We start from the raw sequence: 14,310 nt of genomic DNA, 5'->3' as shown, positions 1-14,310 counted from the left end.
ATAAACTATTGGCGTGTTTTCTTCTTGTAAAAATATTTGCCGATGAGAAAGATTGAATAATTCCAGCGATCTAGTAATCCATCTATGTCATGTACAACATTAGGGACCTATTCACAACAAAAATATTCAATACAACTATACGACTCAACACGAGCACATAACACTAACAGATCTTTAAACTCTTAAACTCAAATACATAATTAATACATAGACATACATAACATAGACAATACACGGTCAAGATGCCTTGTTTCAAGCAGGAGAAGAGCCTTGAGTTCCGCTCTCGGCGGGATACCACCAATGATAGGGATCCGATGGCGCCCAAGCCGGTTCGTCCTCGCGCCATGCGCTACCATGGACTCTTTGGCATGTCCATTGCAGCCCAGCATCTCATTGTGGACGAGAAATGGACGCCCAGCTGTATTACCGATCTCTATGGCAACATGGCTGAGCTGCTGAGTAAGTGACCCATCATCCATCCTGCCATTTGCAAAGATATTGTGGTCTGATCTCGAGCGAGCGTCTAGAGCGGCGCGTTATCTACAAACAGCACGAGACAAGGACCCATCGTGCCCTGCTCCTGGTGGAGAACAAGCGCGTGAAAACTGAATGCGCAGATGGACGCCTCAAGCTGCAGAAGATATCGGTCGGCAACAATGCCCACGAGATACGCAACATGCTGAACAATCACAGCAGCCTGCAGCGTCTCTATCAGAGGATGCCCATCTATCTGGTCGCCGACAACATCAATCAGCGGACCTTCGTCATGCGCAAGGAGCGCGATCGCCTGGACGCTCGACTGCAGCAGCTGAAGCAGAAATATCGAGTTCTATTGGTAATATATTGCTGAATAATCGTGTGGATTATCGCAATTCATGTTCTGTACCCGAACACACAACAGATGGAGAGGTCCAGGGCGGTAAATATGATTAAGTACGAGAATGAGTATATCTTGCAGGAGGAGCTACAGTCGCGTGTGCTCCTCAAGAAGATAGAAAACTCGAATGTGCGCTTGAATGCCATACGCACCATAAATACGACATATAAGAAAATGCGGCAGGTCCTGCTGCAGGATGAGATTTTCTATGAGCCGATTCTGCGCTCTCTCGATGACGATATGGAGGACCAGGTGAACTTCATTAAGCACATACTCTATCTGGGCATGCCGGCCATCGCCAAGTTCAAAGTCCTGAATCGCGAGCTCTTGCAATTGTCGGAGAAGGCTCGCAATAATCAACTTGCCAAGATTCAGATATTGAACTCGCTGAAAAAGCCAATTGTTATTGGACCACCGCAGGTCGTAGTCAGAGAGATACAGACCAATAATCCCAAGCGTTATCTTCGCCTCACCGAGAGCATGGCGATTCTCAAAGCTGAGCTGCAGACGATTGAAAATACAATCAAAAATCTTCGATTGACCGTTTTGTGTTCGCAAGCCAAGGAGATTTATCCACGGTGAGTGCTTTTAGAACCCAAGTAGATTATCTAATGATAAAAGAATTATTGACTTTTTAGCATTAAGACTCAAATGGAAAACAATGAAAAACTAAAACGGGAAATCGAAAAGAAAATGCAGGCCAAACGGATGCTTGAGCAAAAATTTAAATGCTCCACTCTGCTCTCGGATGTACTACTAAACAATCTATCCGAGGAAGAAATTAAGTATGCAGCTCTGATAACACTTGACTTTCATATGTGTATTTATATAGCCCATTTACCTGCCCGACAGTCGTCTAGAGCGCATTAGAGAGCTACGGCTAATGATGAAGAGCGACAATGAGTTTGAGGAGCAAAGTATCGCTCACATACAGAATCGGGCCGATGCCTATGTGCTATTGCGGTATGCTTACATTATAGGGGCATCTCTTTTTTGTATAATCTTCCCCTCTCCCTCTCTCTGTCTCGGTCATTACCAGATGGACCGTTTGGAATCTGTGGGAGATCCTTCGTCATGTAGATCGCAATCCTAAACTGTACAAAAGACAATACCCGAATGAATTCTTAAAACTTCCACTTTTGAAATTCGAGCTTCTTGAAATAAGAGCCTTCCCCCCCGAACTTTTTGAGGAAGACGGTTCGCAAATGACCTCTTGAGCACTTAAAGCAGAGAAATCTAATCACGTATTCCCTTCTCCACACAGTTGATTCAATTATGCATTACCTTAAGCGTAAGGTATACAAACTAATGCAGTCATTCACTCCCGCCATGGCAGCGGCCATTCCCCAAAGTCGAGAGCGTTATCATCGCATTTATTTGGAGACCGTTGAGCCGGTCAGAGTGCTTGATGATGACCAGCAGGACGGGCCAAAGATCGATGATCTGTTGGAGGACAGGACCCTGGCCTCCATACCGAATCGCAAACAGATCAAGGCACAGAGCGCCAGACTTGTGGAGGAGGCTTCCAGGCGGGACGAATCGTAGCCTTTGGTTTTGGATTCATGTCAATAAATTTTCTAGTTTTTTACATTTCCACAAATATATTAAACGTCCACTGATCTCTGGTATTATTTTATTGCACAAAAAGAGGAATTTCGGGCTAGCTAAGGACTATTAGCTTTGTTTCATTGTAAGGACTATTTTCTAGAGAAAGAAGTGGCTGTGCGGTTGCTTTCAAAATGATGAAATTAAAATCGAATGCCTATGCTCGACTACTTGAAAAATTATTCATTACAATCGCGACGCACATAACAACAACAACAAACTCTAAAACGCAAAATATTTACATATATATATAAAATTATATTTACATATATATTAAAATATTTAAATATATAAAATACATTCAAAATGCCGTGCGGTGTACGAAGTAAGAATCTATTGGCCCGCCAAAGGAGGCACAAGGGTATTCTTCAACCACTGCGGCTAGCGCGTCCTCGAGACCCCAATACGCATGGACTCCTCGGCACTGCGAATGTCACCCAGCACTTAGTCATTGACGACACCTGGACGCCCACTTCGCTAGTCGAGCAATACACCCATTTGAACAGCCTGCTGGGTAAGTAATTGTAAGCAGCTCTGTCGAGTGACTCAACGCACAAACTATGCCTCAGTCGTTCGCAGCATCTACAATAAGTTCGAGAAGGAGGCCAGCCAAAAGCGCATTCGGGCGAAAGCAGCGGAATTGAGAGAAGAATGCCACGATGGGCGCTTGAAACTGCAAAAGATATCGGGCGGCGACAGCGCCCATGAGATACGCAACATGCTGAGCAATCACAGGGCTATGCAGCGCCTCTTCCATAAGATGCCCATAGACCAGGTGGCCGACAATATCGATCAGAGCACGTTCGCATTGCGCAAGGAGCGGGATCGTCTACAATCCCGCCTAGAACAGTTAAAGCGTAAATTGTATCAGTTGCAGGTTCGTATATAGGGCAGCCTAAATTCTCTATCCCTGTAGTGGGCAAAACCTAATTTGGCAATTCCAAATAGATAGACCGTTCCAGACTCGAAAACCGCATCAAATATGAGAATGAGTTTATTTTGGAGGAGGAAATAAAAGCGCGAATTTTACAGAAAAAACTCGATTGTTCAACTGTGAAGGTCAGGGCGATAAAAACGATAAATACCACATACAAGAAAATGGTGCGCATCCTAGTGCAGGATGAGATATATTATGAGCCCATTTTAAATTCACTCGATGATGACATTGTTGACCAGACTAGGATGATTAAGTTTATTATTGACCTGGGCTTGCCTGCCATAGACAGATTCAAGCAGCTCAAGCGAGAGTTTCGACGGTTGGAGGAGAGATCGCATGCCGATTTCCAAGCCAAGATCAAATTTGTTGCCGAACTGCGGAGGAGACGGACTTTTGTGCCCCTCCCGGCCAAGGACATGCGCCAATCTATTAATATCCCGGAACGCGAACGCTACATGCGTGAGACGAGAAGTATGACGGAGCTTAAGAACGAATCGGTGGCCATTGAGAAAGAGATCAACGAGCTAAAATACAATACACTTTGCGCACAGGCAAACGAGATTTATCCACGGTTAGTCTACAAAAACTTTGGGCCTTGTACCACTCAAAAACTGTGTCTGTTTCAGCGCCAAGAGTCAGATAAAGAAAAACCATCAGGTGAGCCGTCAAATCGTTTGCGAGCATTTGCGTCGCGACGTATTGGAGGAGAAACAAGTCTCTGCGAGTATGCTGCGAGGTGTATTAGTCCACAATCTGAACGAGGAGGAAATAAAGTATGTATATCATGATTTTTGAAACATATTTTCACATTTTGATTTGCCCGACAGACGACTCACATACATCGAAACACTGAAAAACGAATTGCAAAAAGAAAAGGAGATTCAGAAGGACACGTTGGAATACATCCAGAATCGTGCGAAAGCTTTCATCATGATACGGTAGAGTCGATTATTTTCAGATAGCTCTCGTTGCTATTGCTCATGAATTTCTATTGCATCCGCAGCTTGTTCCTTTGGAATCTTGCCGAGATCCTGCGATCCATCGATCGCAGCCCCTATTCCACTCGTCGGCGTTATAGAACCTCGTACTTGCGATTGCCTCTACTCAAATTCGAGCTGTACACAATGCTGGCGATGGCGCCACCGATTTTTAAGGAAGACAGTTGAGTAGAGCTGGGATAAATTTTTTAACTACATATTTATGTTCTCGTTTAATATTCAATGCTCAGTTGAGAAAATCATGCATCTGGTCAAGCGCAAGCTCTACAAGCTGGTGCAGGCCTACCAAAATGTTCCACTTCGCGACCTGAACACCAAGAAGTTTGTTGATGAGTATCACAGCCGTTACATGGATCGCATGAGACTCAGTGCCGACCGGCAGAGCAGTCAACTAATTGAGCCCAGGATAAGTTTTGAAGATGATAAAGTGGACCCCGCTATACTCACACGTAAACAGATTAAGGCGAAGAGTTCAAAGATCTTGGAGGAAATCAGAGAAAGCTACGACTAAGATGTATATATATCTTATATATATATGCATGAGGCATGCTGAATCTTGATGAGGACAACGTCGACCTCAGTATTCTGTCCTGGACACAGGTTAAGGCGATGAGCGCCATGCTTGTAGAGGAGGATATCAGACACAGCTACAACTAAGACCTATAACTTTTATATTTTTTTTACAAAATATTAGATTGATGGCATATTTAATTGTTGACTAATCAATTTAGATAAATATAAACCAAACAATCGAAAGTAAAATGTTTTTATTATATTGTATATAAATGATATGAGAGTAGTTATAGTTTTAGGTAACTCGGCTTTTATTGCTCGGGTCCGTATATTAAATCTACAGTGTAAGTCTAGAATCTGTGGATCTTAGGGTATTCCGGTTATGCTTTAAATTCGATAAGGTAATGGAACAATTTTCCGAGGATATATATGTTGGTTATTTCTTGCGTGTTGCTCTTCTTCTTGCTAATCAACCTGCTGTTTCACTAGCACGTTCGATTACATCAATCGCAACTAGCTGGCAACCTCGTCAGCACCACACTCGATATTAGTGTGGTATTATATGAGCCAATACTATGCATGAACCGATACATCCGTAAGATATTCTATTCGAATTGTTATTCGAATGATAGTATTTCTCCGACATATACCATATTTACATTATACTATTCATTTAAACTTTCAAGTCTATATCTTTTATAATTAATGAGATGATGAGCAAGATAAACAGGTGAATCATTTTGATTAACAATATGAAATGTACATTGTAGGGACAGCCACATACCTTTCTGCCATAATAGTAACATCGATAAGGCTTCAGTCCTTGCTTGGCTGAGAATTTGCTTTCAAACTTATGCCAGCCTTCGACTACAGGAAAACAAATCATTCAAATACAATCGCGACGCACATAACAACAACAACAACAGCAAACTCCAAAAAAACACACATATATTCATATGAATAAATACATACATAACTAAATACATATCTACCAATCATATAAAACACATAACACTCCAAAATGCCTTGCTATAAGCGGAACAGACCACCATCAAAGCGCCAGTTGCGAGAGAGGAAGCGGACTGTGGTGAAGCCGGTGCGTCCTCGAGACCCCAATGTGCACGGACTCTTAAGCTACTCGCACGCAGCCCAGCATCTAATATTTGACGAGAACTGGACGCCCAGCTCGATCACCGAGCAATATACATTCATCAATAGTCTGCTGAGTAAGCGAATATAAAATACATTATATATGAGATAGTATATCCAGAGCTGCTTAACTGAATCAAATAAATCAAATATATTCCATGGTCCAGCTTCTCGGCTTATCTACAACAAACATGAGAAGGAGACCCTTGTGAGTCGTCTGCATCAGACGAGCGAGCGCTTGAAGGAGGAGTGCATGAATGGGCGCCTCAAGCTGCAGAAGATATCGGTCGGCAACAATGCCCACGAGATACGCAACATGCTGAACAATCACAGCAGCCTGCAGCGTCTCTATCAGAGGATGCCCATTCACCTGGTCGCGGACAACATCAATCAGAGCACATTTGTCATGCGCAAGGAGCGGGATCGTCTGCAGGCTCGCTTGGAGCAGCTGAAGCAGAAGCTGAATGACTTGCTGGTAAGTGGTTAACCCTGAATCATTGGGAAATAATGAAGCAAGTTCTTAAATAGATAGAGCGTGCTATTGTGGAAAACCGCATCAAATATGAGAATGAGTTTGTATTGGAAGAGGAACTCGTGTCTCGCATGTTGCTGAAGAAAATCGAAAACTCGACTGTGAGGTTCAGGGCGATCAAAACGATCAACACAACATATAAGAAAATGGTGCAAGTCCTGCTGCAGGACGAGATATTCTATGAGCCCATCTTGAGTTCCCTCGATGATGACATCGCAGAGCAGACGCATATGATCAAGTACATCATTTATCTGGGCCTGCCTGCCATAAGCAAGTTTAAGGTGCTCAACAAGGAGTTTCGACGACTGGAGGAAAAGTCGCGTGTGGACTATGCGGCCAAGGTGAAGCTGCTTGCCGATTTGAAGAAGCCGCGGGTTTTCGTTCCGACCAAGGACTTGCAGGACATAGTTGGAGACTCGAGAAAGGATCGCTATTTGCGGGAAACAAAAAGCATGGTGGAACTTAGGAAAGAACTGCAGAGGATCGAGAAAATCATCAAGGAATTAAAGTTCACAACACTTTGCTCGCAAGCCAAAGAGATTTATTTACGGTTCGTTTGTAGAAAAACATTTGATTAGGCAATTTTAGAAACGTATTTCTGCAGCGCGAAGACTCAGATGGAAAACAATAAGAACCTGACGCAGCAGATTCAGTTTGATCTAATGAGTCGGGAAATGCTCCGTAACAAACTAAAATATTCGGGCGTACTAGAAGGCGTACTGTTGAACAATCTGTCCGAGGAGGAAGTAAAGTGGGTATATGATATATGAGTAATTGAATTTATTTTGAAACCTGTCAACTGTCGATAGTCGCTTGGAATACATTCGTTCATTGAAAGCCACATTGACTGCAGACAAGGCTTTCCAGGAAACTAGTGTGGACCATATAAGAAATCGTGCGAATGCTTACGTAATGCTGCGGTAAGGCGGATTTGGAAAATATCAGAGTTGATAATTAAGAAAAAATGGAAAATCGATTTAATTTGCAGCGTTAGTCTTTGGAATCTCGTGGAGATATTGCGGCACATAGATCACAGCCCTTTTATGATTCGACGTGCATATCCCAACTCATATTTGAAATTGCCGTTCCTCAAGTTCGAGCTGTTCGACATGTTTGCGGTCAACCCGCCGCTTTACGAGGAAGATGGTTGGGTACATTTACTATTTGCTTCTGCATCATATTTATAAATTCTCCTACCTACCAATAGTGGATAAGATCATGCATTTGCTTAAGCGTAAGCTCTACAAGCTGATGAAGGGCTACGAAAAGCTTGCCGAGGCGAATAACCGCGAGCCAATTAGCAGCTTTAGGGAGAAGTACCACAAACGCTTCCTGTCCACTCGCCTATCCTACATGGACACACAGGGCACCGAAGGCGACATGAAGGTGGTCGACTACGATGACGGCAAAGTCTACCTGAGCGTTCCGTCACGAAAACAGATTAAGACTTTGAGCGCCAAGGTGGTAGAGGAAGCCAAAGCTCATGAAGAGTAGTTGGATATACCCTGTTTTTCAAATTTCACAGATTGATATTATGATTAGATTGATATTAGATTTTAATTCAATTTAACTATAAACACGAATCTTACACTAAATTGTTGGCTTTATTACTTTTTCTATGGTGGTATATTTAATTTGGGGAATGTACAATGCGTTTAATATTAATAAAATAAATAAAAAATTTTAAAAATATTTTAAATAATAATAAAATATTTTATATACCTGAATATAGCAGGCTATGGAAAGGTGCATCAGTTGATGAGTACGTACATTGGAAATTATTTACTTCAACACTGTAAGCATTACACAACAGTTAGGTACACTACAGAAAACACAGAAATACAAATAAAATAAACAATAAAAAAAAAAAAAAAAAAAAAAAAACATATATACAAACATAAGGATATATGAATACATAAAAGTGATATCGATATCGTATCGACATGCCTTGTTTTCAGCAGGAAAAGAGCCTTGAGTTCTGCTTGAAAAAGAAGAACAGTGGACGAGATGCCTTGACTCCCAAGGTGTTGCGGGCTCGTCCCATTCGTTTCCATGGACTCTTTGGCATGGGCTATGCCAGCCAGCACTTGATTGTGGACGAGAAATGGACTCCTCAATCTCTGACCGATCAATTCAGTGGCATGACTGGGCTGCTAAGTAAGTAACCTGTCTATCTATAGCCAGAGTATGACTGAAAGCATTGCTCTAGCTCGTCGCATCATCTACAAGCGTCATGAGACGAAGGCCAATCGATTGCGTCTCCTGAAGCTGAGCAAGCGTTTGAAAGCCGAATGCTTTGATGGGCACATCAAGCTGAAGAACATCTCATCCGGCAACAATCTGCATACGATACGCAACTATCTGAATGACCACATTGACATGCAACGCCTCTACCGGCAGATGCCCATACATCTGATTGTGGACAATATCAATCAGCGTACCTTTGTCATGCGCAAGGAGCGAGATCGTCTCGAGTTTCGCTTGGGCCAGCTGAAACATGAATATAAAACTCTATTGGTGAGTGGCATTCCGATAAAGAGAAACATCAAGTGGTATAATTATCTCTATATCTACAAACTTATAGCGTGAGCGTTGCAATCTGGAGAATCTAATGAAGTATGAGAACTACTATGTGTTGGAGGAGGAGACAGCATCTCGTATATTAATGAAGAAAATAGAAAACTCAAATGTCCGCCTGAAGGCCATTCGAAACATAAATACTACATATAAGAAAATGATACAGGTCCTGCTGCAGGATGAGATATTTTATGAGCCCATACTGCGCTCGCTCGATGACGATATGACCGATCAGGCGCTTCTGATACGGCACATACTATACTTGGGGATGCCGGCTATAGCCAAGTTTAAGGACCTCAATCGCGAGTTCCAAATCTTGGAGGAGAAGGCACGACTCAATCTCCAAGATAAGATACAGATGCTAGCGTCGTTGCAACAGCAGCAGCCAAAGGTCGTGAATCAGCGCACTGCAGTGGAGACCAAGGAGATTCCATCAGCAAATCCCAGACGATATGTGCGTCAGACGTACAGCATGGAACGGTTGAAGCTGCAGCTACAGTCCATCGAGAAGACCATCAAGGAACTGAAGCTGGTCACACTCTGCTCGCAGGCCAAGGAGATCTATCCACAGTAAAGTATATACCAAATACTATATAAGAGGTACTCTAGGTTTTGTGTCCCCAGATTCAAGGGTCAGGTGGAGAGCAATGTGCTGCTGCACCGCAAGATCGAGCACCATAGGCAGGCTCTCAATGCGCTCAGGAGTAAGATGAATAGTGCTAGTGTGCTGGAGGGTGTTTTGATTAACAATTTGTCCGAGGAGGAGATCAAGTAAGAGTTTTATTACCATAGTATTACATATTGGAAATCTTAATTAATTAATTGCTTTTCAGTCGCCTCAATTACATAGATGTTTTAAAAGCTACGTTAAAGAATGACGAGGAATTCGAAAAGTCGAGTGTGGAATATCTAATAGATCAATCACATGTTTACACTATGTTTCGGTAAGAGTTGAATATGTATGCATCCAAGTAGTCTGATTTATATTTGGAATTTTTCAGATTTAATGTGTGGAATCTTTATGAAATTCTTCGACATGTCGATCGTAATCCAAAAACCTTTCGTACCACTTATCCCAATTCGTATCTAAAATTGCCCCTGCTGAAGTTTGAGATGTTGGACGCCTTTGCCGTGCCACCCGAGGTTTTTGAAGTCGACGGTAAGTTTTACGAAAGTATTTGTTTTTCTTATACCTAATCTTCTGCTGGGAAACAGTCGAAATTCTTATGAATACACTCAAGCGTAAGGTGTACAAACTAATGAAGGGCTATTCAGACAAAATGCTGCCATCGTTAAAGAAGAGTAAACAGGAGTATCACGAAAAGTTTTTGGCCACCTTTGAACGACGGGAGGCCTACAATGAAGACGATCAACATACGCGCATGACAATCGGTGGCGATCTATTGGAAGACACCAAGGTCAATATCAATGTACCGAACCGCAAGCAGATAAAGGCGCAGAGTGCTAGGATAGTGGAAAGCGCTATCAGACGGGAAGAATCATAACGTTCCGATCTCTTTTAAATCATTAATAAACTTCACACGCTTTCCTTACCCCTTTGAATAGGAGATTTGATTTATTTTTTATTTTTCGGCGAAAATGTAGTAGACCATGAACTTAAATTCTAGTTGAATTTGATATGAGTTTCCCATGTTTTAAGATTTCATTCAATTGTTAGGTACACCTGAAAAACACAATTCAACAAAAAAAAAAAAAAAAAAAAAACCAAAAAAAAAAAATATTAAACAAAAAAAAATAAATAAATAAAAAAAAAAATACATTTACATTAGAAAAGAAAAAAATAAAAAAATGGAAAAGAAATCCTCTTCTGAAAGGAGTCGCTATCCTTTACGGCGGCCTAAGCAATCGTTCCGAGATGAGATGGCCCCAAAGCCCGTCCATCCGCGTGCCCTCAGATTCCACGGGCTATTCGGTGAGAAGCTCGTGCGTCAGCACTTCATCGTGGACGATCGATGGACCCCCGACTCGTTATGTAGCCAGTTTTCTGGCATGGCCGATTTGCTGGGTGTGTGAGCAATCCATATATGTATATATTTGTCCCAAGGGCTTAGCTATCTTTTCTGCTCTAGCCCGCTTTGCGATCTTCAAGCGACACGAGATAAAAGCCAATCGACTGCGGGCCATCCAAGAGAGCAAGCGGCTCAAGTCGCAATGTCGCGATGGTGGCGCCAAGCTGCGGAACATTATCTCAGCTGACAATACGGTTGCCGTTCGGAACCTACTGATCGCCTACAAGGACATGCAGCGTCTATACCAAAAGATGCCCATCCACCTGGTCGCAGACAACATCAATCAGCGCACGTTTGTCCTGCGCAAGGAACGCGATCGGCTCGAGTACCGACTAAGTCAGCTGAAGGTCGATTATAGGAAAAAGCTGGTGAGTCGTTCGGGGGCTGGCATATATTATAAAATATACATAATATAATAAAAATACGCATGCATATATGCATTATATTATCTAATTTGCAGAAGCATCGTGCAGTACTGGAAAATCATATAAAATATCAGAATGAGTTCGAGCTGGCGGAGGATGTCAAGTCACGTGAATTTATGAAAAGAGTGGAGAACTCGCAGGTGCGCCTGAAGGCCATCAAGGCCATTAACATAGCATATATGAAAATGGTGCAAGTGCTGTCCAACGATGCCATATACTATGATCCCATACTGCGTTCCCTCAGCGACGACATGGAGGATCAGGCGACATTTATTAGCCACATAATCTATCTAGGCACGCCTGCTATAGCCAGGTATAAGGAACTCAATCTGGAGTATCAGCAACTGGAGGATAAGTCTCGCAGGAACATACACGATCATCAGAGTAAGTTGGGATTGCTGAATGACAGCTCTCGCGACACATTGGAGCAATTTAAACGCAAAAGGACTGTCAGGAAGCTCGATGAAGTGGTAATCCAGCATCATTATGTGCGGGAGACGCACGGCATGTTATTGCTCAAGAACGTAATCAAGGTAATCGAGAAGGTTATCAGGGATCTCAAGTTTGGTACACTGTGCGCCCAAGCCAGTGAAATATATCCTCGGTAAGATCGTTTAGCTTTTGAGAGAGCTTTAAGAGTTCGGTAAGTAAATTTTTGGTTTTGCAGCATGAGGAGCGGCATTGAACGAAATCACAAGCTGTTAGAAGTCGCCGAGTTAGAAGGAATAGGTCGATATAACCTTGAGGACAGAAAGACATACGCCTTGGTGCTAAAATCTCTATTAGCCAATAATCTAGGCAGCGAGGAAATCGAGTATGTTCCCTATGGAATTCACGCATTAATAATTAACTTATAACTGAAATGTTTAACAGGCGGCTCGAAAAGATTAAGCAGTTGAAAACGGAGATGGCAGCGGAAGAAAAAATTGAGCAAGACACGTTGAGATATATGAAAGATCGTGGCGATGTGTTCATTATGTTTCGGTATTGCTCTCTAGACATAAATAAATATTATATGCTTTTTTATCTAAACATATATTCAGGTGGACCCTTTGGCATCTCTATGAAGTGCTAATCCATGTAGATCGTAATCCCAGAATAATAAGACAGAAGTATCCGAATTCGTATCTGAATTTGCCTCTCCTTAAATTCGAATTGCTTAATATGTATTCTCAACCACCTGATCTCTTCCCCGTAGACAGTTAAGTCGATCAATTCACTAGTTTCATCTCATTTTAAATTCTTTTCCCATCTCAAACAGTTGAAGAAATTATGAGTGTGCTCAAGCGCAAAATGTTTAAGCTCACAAAAGCCTACAAATCGGAGATGGAACCGTTCATACCTCTCAGTGTGGAGAAGTATCATTCAGATTATATGGACACCTGTGATAAAGCTAAGTACTCGTCGGAAGATCAGGAGCAATCGGCTATTCCTAACGATATATTACTAAATGAGAAGACCCTGTACGATATACCCAGTCGCAAACAGATCAAGGTGCTGAGTGCCAAAGTTATTGATCAAGCGATCAAAATAAGCAATACATAGACTACATATACCTTTTATTGATCAATAAACCAAAAAACAGCATAAATCAAAGTTTCAAGTCTTCTGATAATTCAAATGTAACCATCACACATACTACATAGTAATAAGTGATATCATCAGAAAGTAGTGATCAAGTATGCTTTGAGTATTTATAATAATAATAATTATTCGCTTTTTTAATAAATCCGTTGAAAATGAGTATCGGTTGGAATAGCCAGAAATAGAGGCAGATTATGCAGAATTCCTAGTCCTTTATAGAACCACTGCTTTCCCTGCTAGCATATTGGAGTGAGCCGATTTAACTATGCGTGTTTGTTTGCCTATATATATATCTGTTCGTATATCTATATGTCTGCCTGTATATCTGTGTCAGTGTCTGACTCTAAGAAGATCATTTAAATTGCCTATACGTATTCAGAAGTGTTCATTTGGTATTTATATTTAAGTGAAACGACTCTAGAATGCTTGCACAAGCAGAGAGTGTTCTTATTGGTCACTTGAAGGTCGACTACAACGATCTCTACCTAACGTCGGTCTCAACATTTGAGAGACTTAAGGTTTGAGTTAAAGTCGCCTTATATAAAGGGCAGCAGCTGCAGCATTTCTTCAGTCGCCCAGGAATGTTGGGGGTCAGTTGTGAAGTGCTGTAAAGTGAAGTATAGTGTCCTTGTGGAAAAAATACGTAGAGGAAATACGTAAAGAATATTCGTAAAGGAATTATGTATGTAGAGGAAATACGTAGAGGAATAGGTAAAGGAAGTACGTAAAGAAAATAAGTTCAGGAAATACATAATGGAATTATGTAAAGAAAAAGTGTAATGGAAATAATATGTAGACTAAATACGTAAAGGAAATGCGTAGAGCAATTACGTAATGCAATCATGTAGAGGAAATACGTACAGGAAAAAATGTGTACTTAGTTTCAGAATGAATGATTCAATTTCCCTCTTGGATGTATCCATGCAGATGTCTAATAGGTAAGGGAAATACGTAAGGAACTACGTAAAGCAAATATGTAAAGGAAATACATAAAGGAAATATGTAAAGGAAATACTTATATTGATAATCGTAGAATTGGACGGCGCTCGAAATATTCAGGCACTCTCGCTTGTTTACGAGTAT

The 14,310-nt window shown here is 41.6% G+C and overlaps 5 protein-coding genes across 5 annotated transcripts; all 5 read left to right on the top strand.

Annotated features, from left to right (window-relative positions):
- The first annotated feature begins 91 nt into the window (after positions 1–91).
- On the top strand, positions 92–2,496 carry LOC108621720 (uncharacterized). The gene is made up of 7 exons (XM_018019205.2): positions 92–459; positions 528–835; positions 902–1,455; positions 1,516–1,662; positions 1,730–1,840; positions 1,917–2,074; positions 2,142–2,496. Exons 1-7 carry the CDS (start codon positions 243–245, stop codon positions 2,420–2,422), a joined length of 1,776 nt encoding a protein of 591 aa, XP_017874694.1. The 5' UTR covers positions 92–242; the 3' UTR covers positions 2,423–2,496.
- A 154-nt stretch (positions 2,497–2,650) lies between these two features.
- LOC149270701 (uncharacterized) lies at positions 2,651–5,128 on the top strand. Its single transcript, XM_089463127.1, has 7 exons — positions 2,651–2,996; positions 3,052–3,359; positions 3,431–3,990; positions 4,046–4,192; positions 4,247–4,357; positions 4,423–4,580; positions 4,648–5,128. The coding sequence occupies exons 1-7, from the start codon at positions 2,789–2,791 to the stop codon at positions 4,926–4,928; spliced, it is 1,773 nt and encodes a 590-aa protein (XP_089319253.1). The 5' UTR covers positions 2,651–2,788; the 3' UTR covers positions 4,929–5,128.
- Positions 5,129–5,776: 648 nt separating this feature from the next.
- Positions 5,777–8,206, top strand: LOC108621721 (uncharacterized). Its single transcript, XM_018019208.2, has 7 exons — positions 5,777–6,156; positions 6,247–6,554; positions 6,608–7,161; positions 7,216–7,362; positions 7,421–7,531; positions 7,600–7,757; positions 7,819–8,206. The coding sequence occupies exons 1-7, from the start codon at positions 5,952–5,954 to the stop codon at positions 8,103–8,105; spliced, it is 1,770 nt and encodes a 589-aa protein (XP_017874697.1). The 5' UTR covers positions 5,777–5,951; the 3' UTR covers positions 8,106–8,206.
- Positions 8,207–8,387: 181 nt separating this feature from the next.
- LOC108621719 (uncharacterized) lies at positions 8,388–10,751 on the top strand. Its single transcript, XM_018019203.2, has 7 exons — positions 8,388–8,768; positions 8,821–9,128; positions 9,196–9,758; positions 9,813–9,959; positions 10,022–10,132; positions 10,190–10,347; positions 10,404–10,751. Exons 1-7 carry the CDS (start codon positions 8,555–8,557, stop codon positions 10,691–10,693), a joined length of 1,791 nt encoding a protein of 596 aa, XP_017874692.1. The 5' UTR covers positions 8,388–8,554; the 3' UTR covers positions 10,694–10,751.
- Positions 10,752–10,843: 92 nt separating this feature from the next.
- Positions 10,844–13,239, top strand: LOC108621718 (uncharacterized). Its single transcript, XM_018019202.2, has 7 exons — positions 10,844–11,214; positions 11,279–11,586; positions 11,679–12,247; positions 12,311–12,457; positions 12,517–12,627; positions 12,687–12,844; positions 12,905–13,239. The coding sequence occupies exons 1-7, from the start codon at positions 10,998–11,000 to the stop codon at positions 13,186–13,188; spliced, it is 1,794 nt and encodes a 597-aa protein (XP_017874691.1). The 5' UTR covers positions 10,844–10,997; the 3' UTR covers positions 13,189–13,239.
- Positions 13,240–14,310: the final 1,071 nt, after the last annotated feature.

This window comes from Drosophila arizonae, chromosome 2, assembly GCF_054131065.1.
Source record: "Drosophila arizonae isolate 15081-1271.41 chromosome 2, UAZ_ARI_1.0, whole genome shotgun sequence".
Taxonomy (NCBI): domain Eukaryota; kingdom Metazoa; phylum Arthropoda; class Insecta; order Diptera; family Drosophilidae; genus Drosophila; species Drosophila arizonae.
This window is presented reverse-complemented; position numbering and strand designations above follow the sequence as displayed.